Here is a 20,424-nt window from a genome sequence, read left to right as displayed (position 1 = left end):
CGAGCTTATATCATAAGCCTAGAAGAAGGTGTGAAGGCAGTAGACACTACCATTTCGTATTATTTATTGTCCAGAAACTTTTTTTCCAGCTACGACTCATAGTTTGAGTAATCTCATTCTAAAACATTTATACAAGTCATTACTATTTAACAAGTAATAAATCTAATCGTACAATGTTTGCAAACATTCATATTACAACTATCAAAATGAGATGATTTTTGTAATTATTCTGGCGACTTGTTCAAAGCACAGATAATTGCCCTCTTCTGGTTACTTTGGGGGGGAGGGGGGAATTAAGAAAGCAATTGGAAAACGTGAGCTAGAAGGCTCAGTGAGTGGTAAGTTTAAATTAAAGAGTACTTGCTTTCGAAAATTTTTTTGGGAAGGCAATATCACAACATATGCAACTATAGAATGTATGATCTCAATCTGGTAACTGAGACAAATATGGCATGATCACATGTTCCTCCCGATATGCAACAAATCATCCATAACCCAATTTGAGGAAACAATTCCCAGTACCCCAAACAACCCCCCAAATGTGCACATGTTGACAATTCCTGCTAGACATACTTGGGTATGCTGACAATCACAGTCAGACGTCCACGAAGTATGCTAACAATGTCCCAGGCACAATTTCCAGTTTCCAATCAAACCAATGGAAAAAAGCCTTAAAAAAAACCACAGTCGAAACAGTCATTCAGATAAAAAATGGTAAACTAGTAAACTTCACCTCTCTATTAGGTGATAATTCTAATAATTCTTCAAAGAACACATTAATTGTTGGGGTTGATGCCCTAAATCTCGTAGGGTCCAGTAGTTTGTAAATACCTGTATGAACAAACATTTTTGTGATGTGATAATATGAGATATTTTATTCACTACTGTCTTTGAAATATGAGATATTTTAGCTGCATTAACCACAAACCAATAAACTAAGATCCATGGTTATCGTTGTAACTTAAACATGTATGTGATGACATACAAGTGGATCATGCTTTAAGTGATAGTCTAAATGGTCTGTAGTATATGGATAAAGAAGGGAAACCTTATCCTGATGATTCCATGAGTATGGCCCGCTTTGTAAATGTTATAAGTGTTGTAAAGTGCTACAAATAGTTTGATCTTGACCATTCATGTATTAGACATGCGAACGGGGATGCTCTATACAAAAAAGTTTGTATAAAACTGGACCACAAAATGTTTAGTCTCATTATAAAACACCGTTCATGACAGAGATTTTCTTTTCACTAGGATGACTATAGGTAACATGACCTTAATCATGAGTGAGTTGGGAACTCTTGTCTATGAAGGTGGTCCTATGATTTTTATGGGTGCAACTAGCCAGATCGCCGACTCAAACCTACCACTTCGGGGATTCGTTTGATTGGGGAGCTGGGAACTTAGCTACACAAGATGAAATTCACTTATTTCCCAATTCAGCGGTAAATAGATAAATTGTTCCCTTAAGGGTTGATTCCGGGACTTGAACAATGTGGCGCCACACCTTCTCTTGGCTCGAGAAGGATTTACTCATAGTAGGACTATGATGTATTTTTCATTAGAGGAATCAATGGTACTTAAAGAGTTAGATGTAATTACAGTGCCAAAATGGTAAATTGGCCCATTTGTACTTACGAGCAATTTGTGAAGGGTCACCATACTGTTGATTGGTTATATCCATAGGACACAAAAATATATATGTAGCGCGAAGAGTGCAACTGTCGGTCTTTAGTGGAATCCTGACAATTAACGGATGGTGGATATCGTGATTAAAGAGTTTAGTTAATTATTCACGTACCGTTGGAGCTTAAAGCTACAGGTCTTTAAGTTTCTCTTGGTAGCTCAATGGATATGTTGAGAATGAGTTTTTTGGTTAGTTTAAAGTATTTAAATTAACAAGAGAAAATTTGATTATATATGATATAATTAAATTGCATCAATTATATGAAATGTAGTTGAATTAATGTATTAAATACATTAATTGGAGGAATTATTATTAAATCTATAAAAGAGGAAAAGAACTATGGTAGTTTATATATTGCATGAGATATGATATTAAAATTATAGGTTATGTATATATTATTTATTTATAATTAAATCAATTATGGGATAATTTGTCACACCCCATCCCAGACTACTCTCTGAGCCTAGGAAAGGACATGACTGTAGCAGTTATCAACCCTTTTGTTGACACTTACTGCCTAATAACTCTTGGGAAAATAACTCTGATACCAATGAACAAATTCAACAACTAACTGATTAAGTCAAGGAGATAACAACAACTGATTAAGTAGGCCCATTTTATATACAACAATGTGAAGTTCATACAACTTCGAGACTTAATTACAAAGTTTACAAGAACAACTGTAAAACCTTCCGGAAGTGTAACTGTGGCTTGTGGCAGACCTTGACCTTAGCAGCACCCTGGAACTCCTCACGTTCCGCTACCTGGGAAGAAAACATTTGACAAACGGGATGAGCTTGCTAGCCTAGTGAGTGACAAGAAAACTGATTCTTATGAAAAGAAGTACCCCATGCCATGGGTACTTTTGCTCAGATACCTTCTCAAAACTGTGTCCTTCAGCATCGAGTTTGAAGTAGAACTAGTCATACAATGACTTTCTTTAATAAAACATAGAAAACATGTTTTTATCTGAAAGATCTTTCTTTAGCACATGGTTTCTTAAAAAATTGTAAATATTTAGTCAAATATTTTAGTCACTCACCTTGATCAAAAGACCAAAACTGGCCCAGCTTACCCGATAGCTCGACCCCTCTGTCTTGTCCTCATTCTCCAGCCCGATTCCTTGGAGCTACTTCTCCGCAGCCCTACCCTGAAAACTAGACTCTTTTAGCTTTCAGGTGGCTTTGAAATCACTCCAAACACACGAGTATTCTGGGAGAACTCTTCGTCCCACGTTGATGCTACTTCACTGTCCGACAGCATCTTCCCCTCTTGGAACCTCTTGATGAACGCATGGTCTTGCTACCAACACATGCGTTCTTCATCAATGCGTAATCTCCTCCCACTAGCCTTCATATACTCTTCTTTATGTCCTTTAAAGAGAATTTGAGTTCCCATTTGAAGTCCTTGACCCTATTTATAGGTGTCCAAGATTTCTCTAAGTGTCCTTTCCTTATACTATTAACGCAACCTTGCATCATTGCAATCCAAGGTGTCTTGTTCCCCTTTTACCAATGCATAGCCCTCAAATTTGCATGTCTTCTTGTGCATCCACCTCACTTACTTAAGGCCTAAGGTTTCCTCCTAACAAGCCACATGTCAGGATGACGTCCTTAAATGCGTCCATCCTTCATATGCGTTCATCTAACCACAAATGTGTCCATCCAAATGCCGCAACATTCCTATGTTCGGACATCATCCATTGGTGCATGCGTCCACATGCCTCAGATGTCCTTGGCTCATAGCACATCACTAACGCATAACAACCTTTGGTTCGACTTGGTTCTCAACTCAACACCTCAAGGCATAGCTCAACATCGCCTAGGTTCTTGCTAACACATCACTTATGACCAACGTAACCAACCTCATGAACCTTATTACCACAAGCCTTAGCAACACAAGGATAATTCACCATGCGTCCACCTTAGCTCGTTCCATTGCCTAGCTCATACTTTAGCAAGGCCGTCGCATCCATCGCGTAGGAAGGCCGCCGCGTAGCATCACCGTATAGCATCGTCTCATCCCCTCACGTAGCATCGACGCATCCATCATGTAGCATCACCGCATGCCCTCGCACCACATGCCCTCGCGTAGCATCACCGCATGCCCTCACACTGCATCCCTCGCGTAGCATCAACGCATGCCTTCTCACTTCATGCCCTTGCACCGCATACTACCAACACATTCCTTTGGCCGCATACATGCATACCATCTGCCGCATACCATAGGCCGCATACTCTCGCGTAGTAAGGCTGCCGCATACCCAATCAATGCGTGCGCGTGTCTCCAGCACCTTGCACCCATGTCCACACAACCTAAGGCTGTCGCATGCGTTTTCTAACCTTTCAAGACATTTGCTGCTGCATGCACTACTAACCTCCCAAATAACCTCTCAAAGACTAATGGCCAACGCATGGCACACGCTAATGCATGGCACAAAATCAATGCCCAAATGACCTCTAAACTGAGCAAGGCCAACGCATGAGCAACTCTTGGTAATGCCTCAAGTCTTAGCTTCTTATCCTCTGAAACTGCTACATAGGCTAAATGAGATTCACATCCCTTACTCAGCAGCTTCCTAACCTTCACTGCTGATATTAAACTTCTTGGAAGTATTCTTTTACTTCCTGCCAGGGTTATTTCTTTTTCACCTGGTTTCTTAAACACTATTTCTTTCTTAAAACAATCCACTATGGCATAGTGTTTACTTAGGAAATCCATGCCAAAGATAACATCAAACTCTAGTAACTCTAGTTGAATCAAGTCAACCCATAAACTCTAATTTCTAAGAATTACTTCACAATTCCTGTATTACTCATGTACAACTAGAGTATCTCCTATAGGCATAGAGATAAACAAATCTTCATTCATACGCTCAAGCACTCTATCTATATGCAATGATGCTAGATATGAATGAGTGCGTAGCACCAGGATAAAATAACGCATAAGCGAACTGATTACATAAAGTTATCGTACCAGTTACAACATCTAGAGCCTCTTCCGCTTCCTGGTGTGTCACAGCGTATACTCTACCCTGCTGCTGCTATTGGGGTTGTCTAGCCACCCTTTCTGCTTAGCTGCATTGGATCCCTCACCTTTGGCTCCGGTCGCTCTAGGTTGGTCTACAATCTGGGTAACTCCTCTCTATCCACCTTGTGCTCCATGACCTAGCTGGGGACAATCTTTAAAGCATGTAAAGCATAATGCATAGAAAACACGTCTTTATGAATATTAACGCATGATAGATTTTAGTCATCTCCCACTTACTCGATCGTCTATACGATCTGTTAATTCCTCCTACCCTCTAACAAATCCATACAGAGCCCATAACTCTTGGATTCTCACACCGAGGATACCAAGGTAGCCTATTGGTGGTGTCTACTTATTGCTTGAGGGTTAGGGGAGATTTGTTCTTCTTCGAGGAGATTGCTAAGGCGTGACATTCATGTTGGTGAATGATCGTGCTATAAGATCGAGGGAACAAGAAGAAACGTTCTTCAAGGGTAAGTTCTCTTGATCCATGGTGTTTTCCTTTTGAAGCATGCTATAATTTAGAGATTATGCATAACTATTATTATTTGATTGTAAATGTATATGTTTTTTCACAATGGAGTTTGGATCGATCTCGCTTCCGCTCACTGATGCGTTGTAAATATGATAAAATAATGGTGTATATTGCGATGGTGGTGCATGTGTTATGCATGAAAGTTTTCCTAGCAAGATCGAAGTATAAATCCTACTAGGTTGCCTGGTAAGACCAGGGTCGAACACAGGGACTATGGAGATAGAATGCGACGGTGATTTCAGATTTCTTTGCGGTGACAAATAAAACAATGTGTTGGTTGGTATGTTTGTTTAAGGTATAGATTCTATGCGGCGGAATTGAGAAAAGAGTTTATACAAATGAAAGTTACATAAGTATACGGGGGAACGGGTTGAGAAGGGATTTAGCTAACACTTCCTAAGATTGTGTTCATGTTATGCGATCATGCTACACACATACAACAACAGGTAATCTCTCAACGCAAATGCTATCGCTCCTAGTTTTAGGACGCATGCGATGTATGCGATGATGTCTATAGGACTTATGTCTAAGCCTCTATTCTTGTATATGCGATGATGAATGACACACACATACATAAGGTCACCGCATACTACCATAACCTATTTCTATGGTGCATGTAATGCATGTTATCAAACAGAATTTATCTTTAAGTCTCTATCTTCTGCTTATACGGTTCTAATCTAACTTTCTCAAGCCTAGATTCTAACCTAGCTCTCAAGTCTAGGTTCTTTCTTTAGACTCTCTCTCGAGTAGCTCTAAAGAGGTGATGGACGCATACATAAGACAAGATGATCGCATAAAATGAAGATCTTAGGTCATGTTAGCTAAGTTCTTCTCAACCCATTCGGAAGTTTAGTTAGTCATACGTAATGTAAAGAGAGTGAGTAGATGTAGAGATGCAAAGTCCATTTTATAAATGAAATCAAGATATAGGATGACAATGGAAAGTAAAGATAGGGGGCCTGGTAGCAATTTCTTGCTTCCCAAGGCTTTTACACTGTTTTTCTCTACTCTGCTCGAAAGAATATTCTTGCTTTGGCAAAAGTTGGCCCTCTCTCTATTCTCAACGCTTCACGGCACTCTCTCGAGTTGACCAGGAACAATCTTCCGGCGTCTTCTCTCTTCTCTCGCCTCCGCCTTCTAAATGAAAGAAAATTATGAACAATGGCTAACTATCTTCTGTATGGTGAACTCTCTATATGGCTAAAATAAAAAACTTTTTTTTCGATGGTGGCCTTCAGTATTTAAAGAGATCAAAGTGAAGAAGCTTTTCTCTCAAATGATTGCACTGATGGGATGTCATTAAATTTCTGTCTGATGCACCGATTAATTGTCACCGAAAAGTTGAGTGTACTTGCTACAGTGTGTCGTAAATGGCTTGTCAACTAAATTCAGATTCAACCGTCATCAACTTCCTGTCCCATCGTGATTTATTAAGCTTTCATCTTGATGTGTCGTCTCTATGCGGCCACCTTCTTGAGTAGATCTTCTCAAACGCATGCGATCACATAGCTGAATTCCTTGGATCGCAACTCTGCCTTGCGCTAATGCATTTTTCTACACAAAATACATAAATTAGCTGCTTTAATGCAATGGACGCATGCGATCGCAATGTTATAAACTTAATGCTTTTGGACACGATTTTATATATTTTTACCGTCGCAATCCTACATTGTTTATATCTTTACGTTGTAATAACGTGCATTTATGTCCGTTATCACACCCCCAAATTTAAAACAATGCTTGTCCTCAAGCATAAGCTAAAGATTTTCTCTAGAAAGTCAGCTGCCTTATTCTTTCCTAGATTTCTCGAGGTGCCTTATTCAAATCTTATGTACCAAAATCTCCTTAATTCCTATCCAGGTTTCTTCTTCAAGTATTTCTAAAATTTAGGGACCGCAAGTTTAACCTTCAAAAAGACTTTACTTGTTTCCAGGGCATCGCATGATTTATTTCATAAAAAAAAAAAAATTCAACTGGGGTGTTTTCAAATGATTTTTGTCCTTGTGTAGTTTACATATTCTTTCTATGACCTTATGCTGATCCAAGTGCCTAGCCTTCATTTTGGCTTGCACGGTATTTCTGGAGGATGCGCACACGGTATTTCTACCAGCGCATCACTACCTCAACATAGTGCATTTTTGCTAAGGACGGGCAAAGAACACATACGAGCACAACACACCCCTCAATGCAATGCATTTGAGTTGGATGAACGCAAAGTGTATCTTGTTGTACAAGATGCACCAATTATCGCAATGCATACCGGATATTGATTGTTTTATTATTAAAATTTTGTTTCTATTTTTATTATATTTTTCATCAACGCAAGTCACACGAACATTGTGGTAATAATTTCCTTTTTATTAACCAATCATTCACCAATTTAAGAATAACACATTTATGACATAAAAGTTAAAGAAATGAAAGAGTGTACTGAAATAAATGCAAGAGAATTAAATGAATCATAAATTCATAAAGCATTAAAAGACAAATTGAATAAAGCCGTAAATGAAAAAGTTCATAAATCATTAAAGACAAGAATTTAAAAGAAAGCATGTAAACATAGAATTGAGATATGAACCGGAAGATAATTTCTTTTGATGGACGCAATCCACACCTCTGCAGGCGGTCCAACTTGCTTGCCAATGTCTTCAGGGACATTGCTCCTTTCCATGAGATCCAGGGGCTTTAGAGTTGTTGGGCAATGTTTCAGGTGCTCTATTTCTAAGTTCAGAAGCCAGTTGCCCCATTGAATCTCCAAATTTCTAATTGAAGATGATTGTGCCTGCATTACCACATCATTTTTATCCATGTACTACTTGAGCAGGGCCTCCAATGAGCTTCCAGAGGTGTTTGAAGATGAGGGTTGTTGGTTGTGCGATTTCCTTTGTTGACCGTGATTAGAATTGTGGTGAAAAGGAGGAGGGTTTCCCCGATTCCCTGAATTGCCACCCTAATGGTTGGTTGGCCCTCCTTGGTTAGGATTCCCTCCCCAACTGAATTTAGGATGGTTCCTTCAACAAGGATTATATGTGTTGCTGAAGGGGTTGTTCTGGATGGCGCATACTTATTGGACGTTTGATGGGCACATGTCTGCCGCATGGGCCCCTCCACAATTAACGCAACTGATTGCGGCCACTTGAGCCGACGCAGTCGGTTGTGCTGTTTGTTGGGAGATGGATCCTTGATTGATTGCCATCGATTTGAGGATTGAGGTTACTGCGGCCATCTGAGCGGCCAGTGTGGTCATTGTCTCTGCAAGGACAATGATAGTTTCATTTCTTCTTCCTGTAGAGCCTCTTCCTCCGTATCCATCATCGACCCAATCATCCATGTTCCGCGAGATGCGGTCAAGGATGACCTTGGCCTCAGTATATGTCTTATCCATAAAACCTTCTGTCGTGGAGGCGTGATCAACAGCCTGCATTGATCTGTTCAGGCCATTATAGAATGTCTCCATCAGGACACAATCGGGTATCCCGATATTCGGACAATTTTTCACCAGTCTTCTGAATTGCACCCAGGCAATGCTAAGGGTTTTGTTATCCATTTGTTCAAAGTTCAACACGTCCTTCCATCGCCTTACATTGGTAGTCGAAGGGAAAAACTTCTTCATGAACCGTTCAACCAGCTGATCCCATGAAGTAATCTCATTTGGCTCCAGTGAGTGAGCCCACCTCTTGGCTTCATCCTTTAAGGTGTAAGGGAAGAGATATAATCTAATACCCTTAGGGGTAACGCCAGGTATTGAGAAGTTGCCGTACATTTCGACAAAGCTGGTCAGGTGGGCATGTGGGTCTTCACCTTGCAGACCCCCAAATTGCTATGCATTCTGGATCATTTGAAGTACGATCGACTTGATTTCAAATCTTGCGTTCTTCTCGACCATCGACCTTGAAATCCCATGCGAAAAATCGTACAAATTGGGTATTGCATAGTTCCTCATGGGAATGTTGTGATCACCAGCAAGGAAAACTGGATCTTGCGCTGGCCGTACTGCCCCTTGATTTCATGCAGAAGCCGCATTGTCATTATTTTCTACCATTTTAGCTGCTTTCTTTCGCCTCGCTCGATTCTGGCATGCCCTAGCGCGAAATATACGCTCGATCTCTGGGTCAGCTTCAAATTCTGGTCCAGTCCCAATACTCATAAACTGTAAGTCTGCTCTTCGCGATGAACAACCAGTACAAAGAGATCTGTCCTGCAAAATATCATAAACATACTCAACAATAACCATTACTAATCCCCGGCAACGGCGACATAAACTTGTAAGCACATAATGTGTATGATATGTGTAATGCAATGATACTACTTCTAGATGTATGCGTTATTAATGAGATGCTTGTAGTATGCTATGCGTTGTCACAAGATTCCTTGCGTTGAAACCAAGTATGATTCCACCACAAGTTTCTTGGAGTGATCCGAGGTCAAACACAGAGATTGTGTAGTTAGTGCATTACGTTCGTGATATATGTGACCGGGGGTTTTTCAATTAATAAAAAGTGTGTGTATAGGTATCTAAAATTGCGGTGAAGTAAAATATGCGGTAAAGTAAAGTTGCGATAATAAAATAAAAGTGGATAAAAGTAAACCTAAGCTAATATGATATAAGATACAGGATACTGATACATGATACTGAGATTGAGACTGACTGTGAAGATTATACAAAAGGCCGAAGTTTGCCCAATTCAGCACAAGGTTCGTCTCTTAGCATCTCTTCAGTATCTTTTATAGATTATTGAGATAGACTTCGTATGTTTGCCCATACACCGAGAAGTCATCCATGAAAATTTCAACAGAATCTTCAAGATACTCAGAAAATATGGCCATCATACACCTCTGGAATGTGCTCGGGGCATTGCATAGGCCGAACGACATGCGTCGAAATGCAAATGTTCCTTAGTGGCAGGTGAATGTGGTTTTCTCTTGATCTTAAGGAGCAATCATGATTTGGTTGTAGCCGGCATATCCATCCAAAAAGCAGTAGTAATCATTTCTTACTAGGCGGTCTAGCATCTGGTCGATAAAAGGCAAGGGGAAGTGATCCTTCTTTGTCGTCGCATTCAGTTTGCTGTAGTCCATGCAGATCTGCCAGCCAGTGACGGTCCTCATCGGTATTAGTTCATTATTTTCATTTAGGACTACTGTCACCCCTCCTTTCTTTGGCACACATTGCACAAGGCTGACCCACATGTTGTCGCGATTGGATAGATAATCCCTGCATCCAACCATTTGATTATTTCTTTCTTCACGACCTCCTTCATCGTAGGGTTGAGTCTGTGTTGATGTTCGATCGATCCTTTTTTATTGTCCTCGAGGTGTATCCTATGCATGCAATATGCGGGGCTAATTTCTCTAATGTCTATTAACGTCCAGCCAATTGCTTTTATGTACTTTTTCAGGATGCTCATCAGCGCATTTTCTTGATCTTCTTGAAGTGCAGAGGAAATTATTACTGGTAGCATTTCATTTTGCCCCAGAAAAGTATACTTCAGGTGGTTTGGCAATGTTTTCAGCTCTACTGTCGGTGGTTGTTCCAAGGATGGTTTTTGTGTTTTTCTTTCTTCATTCATTGTCAGCTTTTCTTCTTTGGTTGTTGTTTCTCCGATCGCATTACAGATTTCTATGGATGCGGTCGCATCCTCTCCTTCATCTTTATCTTCAAACTTTTCTTCTTCATACAAACTGGGTTCATACTCGGACTCAGTGAGGTCTTCTTCTTCTGAGTACTTCATGGCTCTGATAGTATCAAACCTAATCTTCTTTCCGTTCATGCTCAGTGTGATCTTTCCCTTGTACACATCAGTCTGAGCACGACCAGTGGATAAAATTGGTCATCCCAGAATGATGGGTACATCCTTGTCCGCTTCATAGTCAAGGATGATGAAGTCTGCGAGTAAGATAAATTTGCCAATCGTGACCAGGACATCTTTCACCTTTCTTTCTGGATGCACAAGGGACCTGTCAGCTAGCTGAAGAGTCACCATCATGGGTGCCAACTACCCCACATTCAGCTACTTAAAAACTGAAAGGGGCATTAAGTTGATGTTGGCCCCGAGATCATAAAGCGCTTGACCAATATATAACCCTCTAATCGAGCAGGGTATTATGAAACTTCCCAGGTCACGCATTTTCGATGGAATTTTGGTTTTTGAACTTTGCATTAACGCCACCGTTGCGAACTTACCAGTGCTCCTTTTCTTCGTCACCATGTCCTTCAGAAACATCGTATACTTTGGCATTTGTTCAATCGCTTCAGTGAAAGGGATGTTCATATGTAATTGTTTCAGCATATCCATGAAACGATGATATTCATCATTTTTCTTCTTCTTAAGTCTTTGGGGGGAATGATGGCAGGTATATTTTTATGTTTTCCTGCTCTATCAGCTTAGAGGTGGAAGTAATATCTAGTTCCACCGTCGCCTGTTCTTCTTGTTCTCCTTAAGTCAATAGGGTCTATGATTCCATCGCAATTGGAGCAGGCCTACTTGGCTCCTTCTTCTCCTCTGCCACTGTCTTTCCACTTCGCAAAGTCACAACTTGACATTGCTCCTTTCCCGTACTCCCTAGGTTGCGCGGGAACTCTGTTGAGCTCGGTAGTGCCCCTTGCGGTTTACTTTTGAGTTTACCCGCAATCTGTCCTATCTGAATTTCAAGATTTCGGATAGACGTCGCTTGATTCTGGAGTACTGTTTCATTCTTTTAAATATACTGCTTCAGTAAGCTCTCCAGAGATGAAGATTACGGCGCCTACGAACTACTAGCTTGATTTTGCATTTGGCCGTTTGTTCGCAGGAAAAATCCTTGTAGCCCTTCTTTTTACGCCATTCGTTGAAAATTTTGTTGATTTTTCCACGCAAAATTAGGGTGGTTTCTCCACCCAGGGTTGTAAGTATTGGAAAAAGGATTATTCTTCATGAAATAAATAGACTGTGGGTTCCTTGGACACTTCCATTGGAGGGCCTTCACCGCAAGTGGCACAACTTGCGCTCGGCCGATTGCGTTATGCGTTTCTGGGCTGCTGATTGCAATTTCTTGTATTAAATTCATCATCAGAGTCATTTCATTTTGTAGGGATGCGATGGCCCCATTACTTGCGTCATTGTCTTTAATTCTCAGTCTTTGATTGCTTTCTCTCCAGTCTTCATGATTTTTTGAAATGCGATCAAGTATATTATTAGCCTCGTCATACGTTTTGTCGAGCAGACCTCCAGCTGTTGCCGCATTGGCAGCCATCTACGATGTAAGATTCAAATCATGGTAGAAAATTTCCATCTATAGACAATCTGGTAAGCCATTGTGCGGGCAATCTCGCACTAGTCTTTTAAACCTCGCCCAGGCGTCACTGAACGATTCGTCGATATCTTGTTCAAAATTAGTGATCAACTTCCTCCGTCTTGTGTTCTCTTTCGAGGGGAAGTACTTCTTCATGAACTTTTCCACTACCTGTTCCCACGATGTAATCTCCCCTGGTTCGAGAGAATAAACCCATTTCTATGTTTGGTCACACAATGAAAATGGGAACAGTGTTAATCGAACCTCTTCAGCGAAGATGTTTAGGAACACAAACGTATTGCAAATTTCAATAAAACTCCGGAGGTGGCCATGCGAATCCTCACCACGCCTACTGCCAAACTGTCCAGCAGTTTGAATCATCTGCAGCATCACCGGTTTCATCTCGAATCTCGATACGTCTAAGGCTGGCCTCATGATTCCTGGTGAGAAATCATAAAGGTTGGGCGATGCATAGTTCCGGATGGGCCTATTGCGGTCATTCTCTAAGAGGGTGGGGTTCGCCATGATATTATTTGCGTTTGGTGCTCTGTCTTCTGGTTGCTCCGCCATGTTAGGATCTTTCTCTTCTTGTCGTTTGCGGTTGTTTTTTCTTCTTCTTCGGAAAGTTCTCTCAATCTCTAGGTCGTAATTGGGATCAAGATTTTGTCCTTCGCTCATACGATGCCTGCTTCTTCCTTTACTGAAGAAGAGGCAGTGAACAGAGATGGAAAGCTGCAAAGAAAATAAAAAAGTTACAGATAGCACAATCTGTATTGTCGTAGTCCCCGGAAACGGCACCAAAAACTTGATGCGTTGTAAATATGATGAAATAATGGTGTATATTGTGTTGGTGGTGTATGCGTTGTGCATGCAAGTTTTCCTAGCAAGATCCAAGTATAAATCCTACTAGGTTGCCTGGTAAGCCCAGGGTCGAACACAGGGACTGTGGAGATAGTATACGACGGTGATTTTAGATTTCTTTGCATTGATAAATTAAACAATGCGTTGGTTGGTATGTTTGTTTAAGGTATAGATTCTATGCGGCAGAATTGAGAAAAGAGTTTATACAAACAAAAGTTACAATGAGTATGTGGTGGAATGGCTTCAGAAGGGATTTAGCTAACACTTCCTAAGATTACGTTCACGTTATGCGATCATGCTACACACATACAACAGTAGGTCATCTCTCAATGCAAATGCTACTGCTCCTAGTTTTAGGACGCATGCGATGTATGCGATGATGTCTATAGAACTTACGTCTAAGCCTCTATTCTTATCTATGTGATGATGAATGACACACACATACACAAGGTGACCGCATACTACCATAACCTATTTCTAGGGTGCATGTGAAGCATGTTAACAAAGAAAACTTATCTCTAAGTCTCTATCTCTTGCTTATGCGGTTCTAATCTAACTTTCTCAAGCCTAGATTCTAACCTAGCTCTCTCAAGTCTAGGTTCTTTCTTTAGACTCTCTCTCAAGTAGCTCTAAAGGGGTGATGGACACATACATAAGACAAGATGATTGCATAAAATGATGATCTTAGGTCATGTTAGCTAAGTGCTTCTCAACCCATTCGGAAGTTTAGTTACTCATGCGTAATGTAAAGAGAGTGAGCAGATGTAGAGATGCAAAGTCCATTTTATAAATGAAATCAAGATATAGGATGACAATGGAAAGTAAAGATAGGGGGCCTGGTAGCAATTTCTTGCTTCCAGGGGTTTTACATTGTTTTTCTCTACTCTACGCGAAAGAATATTCTTGCTTTCGCAATAGTCGACCCTCTCTCTATTCTCAACGCTTCCCGACACTCTCTTGAGCTGACCAGGAACAATCTTCCGACGTCTTCTCTCTTCTCTCGCCTCCACCTTCTAAATGAAAGAAAATTTTGAACAACAACTAAATACTTCTGTATGGTGAACTCTCTATATGGCTAAAATAAAAAACTTTTTTTTCGATGGTGGCCTTCGGTATTTATAGACATCAAGGTGAAGAAGCTTTTCTCTCAAATGATTGCACTGATCGGGTGTCATTAAATTTCAGTCTGATGCGCCGATTAATTGTCACTGAAAAGTTAAGTGTACTTGCTACAGTGTGTCATTAACGGCTTGTCAACTAAATTCGGATTCGACCATCATCAGCTTTCTGTCCCATTATGATTTATTAAGCTTTCATCTCGATGCACCGTCTCTATGCGGCCACCTTCTTGAGCAGATCTTCACGAATGCATACGATCGCATAGCCTTACTGTCGTAATCTTTTAATGCTCTCGGACGCTGAATTCCTTGGATCGCAACTCTGCCTCACCGACGCATTTTTCTACACAAAATACATAAATTAGCTACTTTAATGTGATGGATGCATGTGATCACAATGTTCTAAACTTAATGCTTTTGGACACGATTTTATATATTTTTATCGTCGCAATCCTGCATTGTTTTATATTTTTGCGTTGTAATAACGTGCATTTCGTCCCACTATCACTCACTGATCTCTTTGATAAGAGTTCCTTCAATTGGTATCAGAGTCAGATTGTTCTGATAGTCTAAATTCCACTGATGCATTAAATTAAAGTTATGATCTTGGTGGGTTTTATGAATTTTGCAATGCGTTTAAATGTTAGATGTAGTTGTGGATGTGAGTCGATGGATGTTTAGGGATGGTTGCCTCTATTTGTTAAAGCTTTCTTTACTTTTCAAGTTCATATGTAAGGCCCTAGTGTTTTGGGGCATAATGACTGTGTTGTCGAGTCTGTATTCGAAGTGTTTAAGTTTGTAAGAGTCATTTAAGAAGAAGCCTTAGTGCATAAAGATGTCATTCTAATCGAGGAAGAAGACCAAAGGTTGGTCGGGTCGTGTAGCCCAAGCTAAACGATTGCTTAGATTTTTTAAAATTCAATTTTTAATTTAATTTTATAATTTTGAAGTTACAAAAAAAAATCTGAAATTCTAATTAACCAAATTACAAATATTGAAAAATTTTCAAAATTGAATAAAATTGAATAGTTAATTAAACTAATTTAATTAATTTAATTTAATTTCAAGTATTAAATATTCTATTTCACCTCATCAAATATCTAAATAATTATTTAAATATTTTTAACTCTCCATTTTTTTAAATTTCGACAAAAATTAAACGTTTCAATCCTATAAAATACAATTAATAGAAACTCTAATTGAATTTGAATACTTCAAGTTCAAAACCCTAATTTTGAATCCCAACATTGAAACTCACTCAATCCACTAATCGAAGATAATTTTACAAGCTAGCAGAGGGACCTTATGGTCCTACAGATCATGAGCTCCAACGATTTGAGATTAATTTGCTAAACACTTTAGACCGAATTAATCAATATTCGCTAACTATCAAGACACACCACTATAGCTCGATAGTTGTACTCTCCTCACTGTAAATATATTTCTGTCTATTTTAACCATAATTAGTAAGTCAACCCTTCACAGGTCATTTGTATTTACAACTAGGTCAAAATTACCGTTTTACCTCTGTAAATACATCTTGCTCCTTAAGCTCCCATTGAACCTTCATTGAACAATTGGTTTATAGTCCAACTTATAAACCATGACCCTCTCGATCTTCAGAAGGTGTGGCCCCATTGTACAAGACTAGGAATTAATGCTTAAGAGAACAACCTATCTACTAAACCTAAGTCGGGTAGGAGTGAATAAGGAGGTAACTATCATGGTAGTGTTCGAGATCACTTAAACAGTTGTTCATGATCAAGACCGTTTAGAGATCCGTTTTTTGGAACCTTGAAGAGGATTGTTCGTGGCACATGGAGAATCTACAAATGTATGAATCGTTCTAACCCTTTTCCGAATACCATGCATGTTTTGGTTTTTATCTATTCTGTCTAGTACAATGTTTTTTTAATGTAAAAATCAGTTTGCAGGATGCAAGTCGTTCTAACACAAAGCTTTCGCTACGACGAGATTCGATCTCGGCCCCTACAGTTGGGTTGTTCTCTTAAGTGCTGACTTTGGGTCTTGAATGAGGCGACCCATCCTCTCATTGGTCCGTGAGGGACTCGTTTTGGTGGTTGGAGCACAAACCAATTGTTCATTAAAGAATTAGTGGAACTTAAGGAATAATAGGTAATTATAGGGGTAAAATGATAATTATATTGGGTCGTATGTCCTAAAACTCGTAATTTGTAGAGTTAAACATTTTCTATTATCAATAAAGATGTTATTCAATATTTTTTCAATAAAGTTGTTATTGAATTTTAAATTTCACTTGTAATGACTAAATCCAATAAACTAAGAATATGGCTATTATAAGAATACTTGAACTTTATGTGGAGACATAAAAATGGATCAGGTTCGAGTAAATAGTTAAAATGATCTATAGTATACGAAAAAGGTTGGGTGCCTTATTCTGGTAACACTATCAGATGTGGCCCACACTATAGTTGTTACAATTTGTTGTAAAGTGCTACAAACGAAGTGACCTTGATTCGTTCATATATTCACATGAGAAGTGGGGGCGTTCTATGCAATGAGTTTGCATAAGATTTGACCAAGAAATAACTCACTCTTACTATATAACGTTGTTTACTGTTGATGACTGACTATTTCACTTACATGACCTAAGTAACTCGTTCTTAATTATAAGGTAAATATGAACTCTTGTTTATTTGAGATTATTCTTAGATTTGCATAGGTGAAGGTTGGCTCAATAGCGCCGAGTCAATAAGCCTCCTATTTCAGGGTAAGATGGGGTAAATAGTTGAGGACGTAGGGTGCAAAACGAAATTCACGCCTATCTGATTTAGGGGCAAGAGAATGGTTGTTCTCTAAAGTACTTAATCCAGGTCACAAACTAATTGTTCATTAGATGATCAATGAAATTTAAGGAGTAAGATGTAATTTCGAGGGTAAAACAACATTTGACATCGTTATTACAAGAAACCTGTGAAGGGTCGACTTACTGATTATGGTTAAATCAAGTGGACAAAAATATATCTACAGTGAGGAGAGTGCAATTATCGAGCTATAGTGGTGTGACTTGATAGTTAACAAATACTGATTAACTCGTTCTAAAGAGTTTTAGCCAATTTCAAGTATAGCAAAATTTATGATCCAAACAGTATAAATCCTGAAAACAATTTTTTTGTATTTTCAATGTATCTAAATTTTTTAATTTGATATTTTAAATGTATAAATTATACTAAAAAGAGATAAAACATTAACAAATATAGTATTGCATATTATAAACCCACAATAATTTTGTTAAACTAAAATATAGAATATATTATATATTATATGATATCACAAAATAATAGTTATACCAATTTTTTAACATAAAACAAATTCATAAATTAATTAGTAATAGTTTATATTTAACATAATATTTAGTGAATAATTATAATTAGTCTTGTGGTTTATAAATATAATCAAACACATTTTGATAAATTGCTTAAATTAGAACTAAAATTTTAATTCTGTTACCAAACACATATCTGAAAACATAAAATACAACTATATTTTCATTAAATTCTTTGTTTTCAAATAGTCTATCAAACAAGTGTAAGTGGTTTTTTTTTGTTTTGTTTTTAACAATCACTTCACGTGAAAAAGTAGAAAAGAAGGTTGAGATGACATGTGATGAGACGTGGGCTCAAGGGAATTAGGCCTCTTTGAATTAAAAATAACTATGTGTTGAGCTTATACATATATTAGTACTTCGGTTCGGTTAAGTTTATTTTAGATTTTTGTTCTGGTGAATTGAGAATCGAAGCAAATTTTTTGGTTTTTGTTATTTAATCAATTGAGAAGCCATTTATTTTGATGAAAGCTAGACCAAACCAGTCGTTTTTGTCTGGTTAATCGGTTCAAATTGATTTTTGAACACTCCTAGCTAGCGATCCATTGTCTAACATAACCTTAGGGTATAGTAGTGGACATATTGGTTAAGCTCAACAAGTTCACTTTTCATGAAGATTTTTTTTTTTTGATAGATAAAGAGGAGGACATAGAGTTTCAAATAATATTGGGTTGCCCATTTTTGTAACCTAAAGCGCTTTGATTAATGTTCAAAAGGGCAAGTATCCATGAAGGGTCATCGAGGAAGAGGTAACATTTAATATTTATCGATCTATGAACTACCATTATGATGTACATATTTGTCGGAGGATCAAACTTATTGATGAGACTTCTGCCGAACCTAGGAAAGTTGATTGTTTGCTTAATGGTTTGATAAGAGCATGATGAAATTTAAGAATGATGTTCTAAAAACATATGGTGATACTTCTGGTGGTTTTAATTGTTTACACTATTTATTTGATTAACAACATGGGCATTATTTAATATTCTAAGATATGCTAAGGTATTTAAGAAAACCAAACCACCTTGGCATCCTGTGTTGAAATGTTTGTCATTATTAAACTTTATTTGTGGCATTTAGTGTGACTTTTGGGTTTTGTGACTTTTAGTTTTTTGTAACCAATAGCGATTTTTGAGTTATAGGAATTATGTGAGTTATGAGCATTTGATGACATTTATGGCTTTAAATCATTGGCATTCATATGGTTATGTTTGTAAGCCTATATAAAGGCATGCTTAGTTGAATGGAAAATATATCACTCATTTTTTATATTTGTCCTCCACGTTTTTTTTCTAACATAGTGGTATTAGAGCTAGTAGAAAATATTGAGAGAAAATTGGCCAACGATGGGATAGGTTCACTTCAACTACTAGTACTTACCAAGCTCAACTATGACAATTGAAGCATCAAGATAAAAGCGTTACTAGGAGCATAAGACGTGTGGGAGATCATGGAGAATGGTTTCCAAGAGGCAGAAGCTGGAGTCGATCAAGAACAAAGAGATATGTTAAAGGAGACAAGAAAGAAGGACAAGAAGGCCCTTTATATCTTGTATCAATTGGTGGGCGAAGATACGTTTGAGACCATCGCCAATGCGGAGACGTCAAAGGCGACATGGGACAAGCTCAAATTGACTCATAAAGGAGCCGATCATGTGAAAAAGATACGGTTGCAAACCTTACATGGTGAGTTTGAATCTTTACAAATGAAGGAGACAAAGGTGATAGCAGAATATCACACAAAAGTAATGGCAGTCGTCAACCAATTGAGACTGAATGGTGAAGAAATCACCGATGTTTGTGTCATGGAGAAGGTTCTACGAAGCCTAAATACAAAGTTCAAGATTATCGCCCTGACGATCGAGGAGACACAAGATCTCGAAAACATGACAATTGAACAATTTATAGCCTCGTTACAAGCCTATGAGGAGAAAAAGAAAAGGATGATGGAGCAAACAGAGACCGTTGAACAACTTCTCCAACTCAAAATGAAGGAGGAGAATAGTCGTGGACGTGGAAGAGGTCGTGGTGGTCGAGGCCATGGTGGAAGAGGTGAAGCCAGCACCGATGTTTCTCAAAATTTGTCTGAATCCTCAAGAGGAAGAGAAAGTCAAGGTCGTGGAAGACGTGGTGAAAGGTCTGGGAGAGATAAATCTCAGGTAAAATGTTATAATTATAACAAATATGGACATTATGTGAATGAGTGTTACTCATCTCAAACAGAGTCGATTGATCGAAAGCATCGAGACCGATCAACCGCTAGCAAATCAAAAGCCCATCAAGGGCAATCCAATTATGCAGAGGAGAATGGAACCTTATTTATGATTTCAAAGGGAGAATAAGAGAGTCAAGATAGTATGTGGTGTCTTGACACAGAAGCCTCGAATCACATGTGTGGAAAAAGCGAGATGTTTGTGGAGTTCAACGAGATGGAGAAAGGTAATATTGCCTTTGGAGACAATTCTTTGGTCGCCATCAAAGGAATAGGTAAAATTCTCATTCGTTAAAAAATGGAGAAAATCAATATATCACAAATGTTTATTACATTCCCA

General features: G+C 38.6%; 1 protein-coding gene and 1 non-coding gene across 2 annotated transcripts; both read left to right on the top strand.

Moving 5' to 3' along the window:
* The first annotated feature begins 12,543 nt into the window (after window positions 1-12,543).
* Window positions 12,544-12,650, top strand: LOC150034928 (small nucleolar RNA R71). Its single transcript, XR_016530976.1, has one exon. It is a non-coding gene; the product is annotated as a small nucleolar RNA R71 (small nucleolar RNA).
* Window positions 12,651-19,323: 6,673 nt separating this feature from the next.
* On the top strand, window positions 19,324-20,214 carry LOC120080948 (uncharacterized). Its single transcript, XM_039035632.1, has one exon. The coding sequence runs from the start codon at window positions 19,324-19,326 to the stop codon at window positions 20,212-20,214; it is 891 nt and encodes a 296-aa protein (XP_038891560.1).
* The last annotated feature ends 210 nt before the right edge of the window (window positions 20,215-20,424 follow it).

Source organism: Benincasa hispida, chromosome 7 (assembly GCF_027475165.1).
Source record: "Benincasa hispida cultivar pf3 chromosome 7, pf3_genome.v1.1, whole genome shotgun sequence".
Classification (NCBI taxonomy): Eukaryota; Viridiplantae; Streptophyta; class Magnoliopsida; order Cucurbitales; family Cucurbitaceae; genus Benincasa; species Benincasa hispida.
This window is presented reverse-complemented; position numbering and strand designations above follow the sequence as displayed.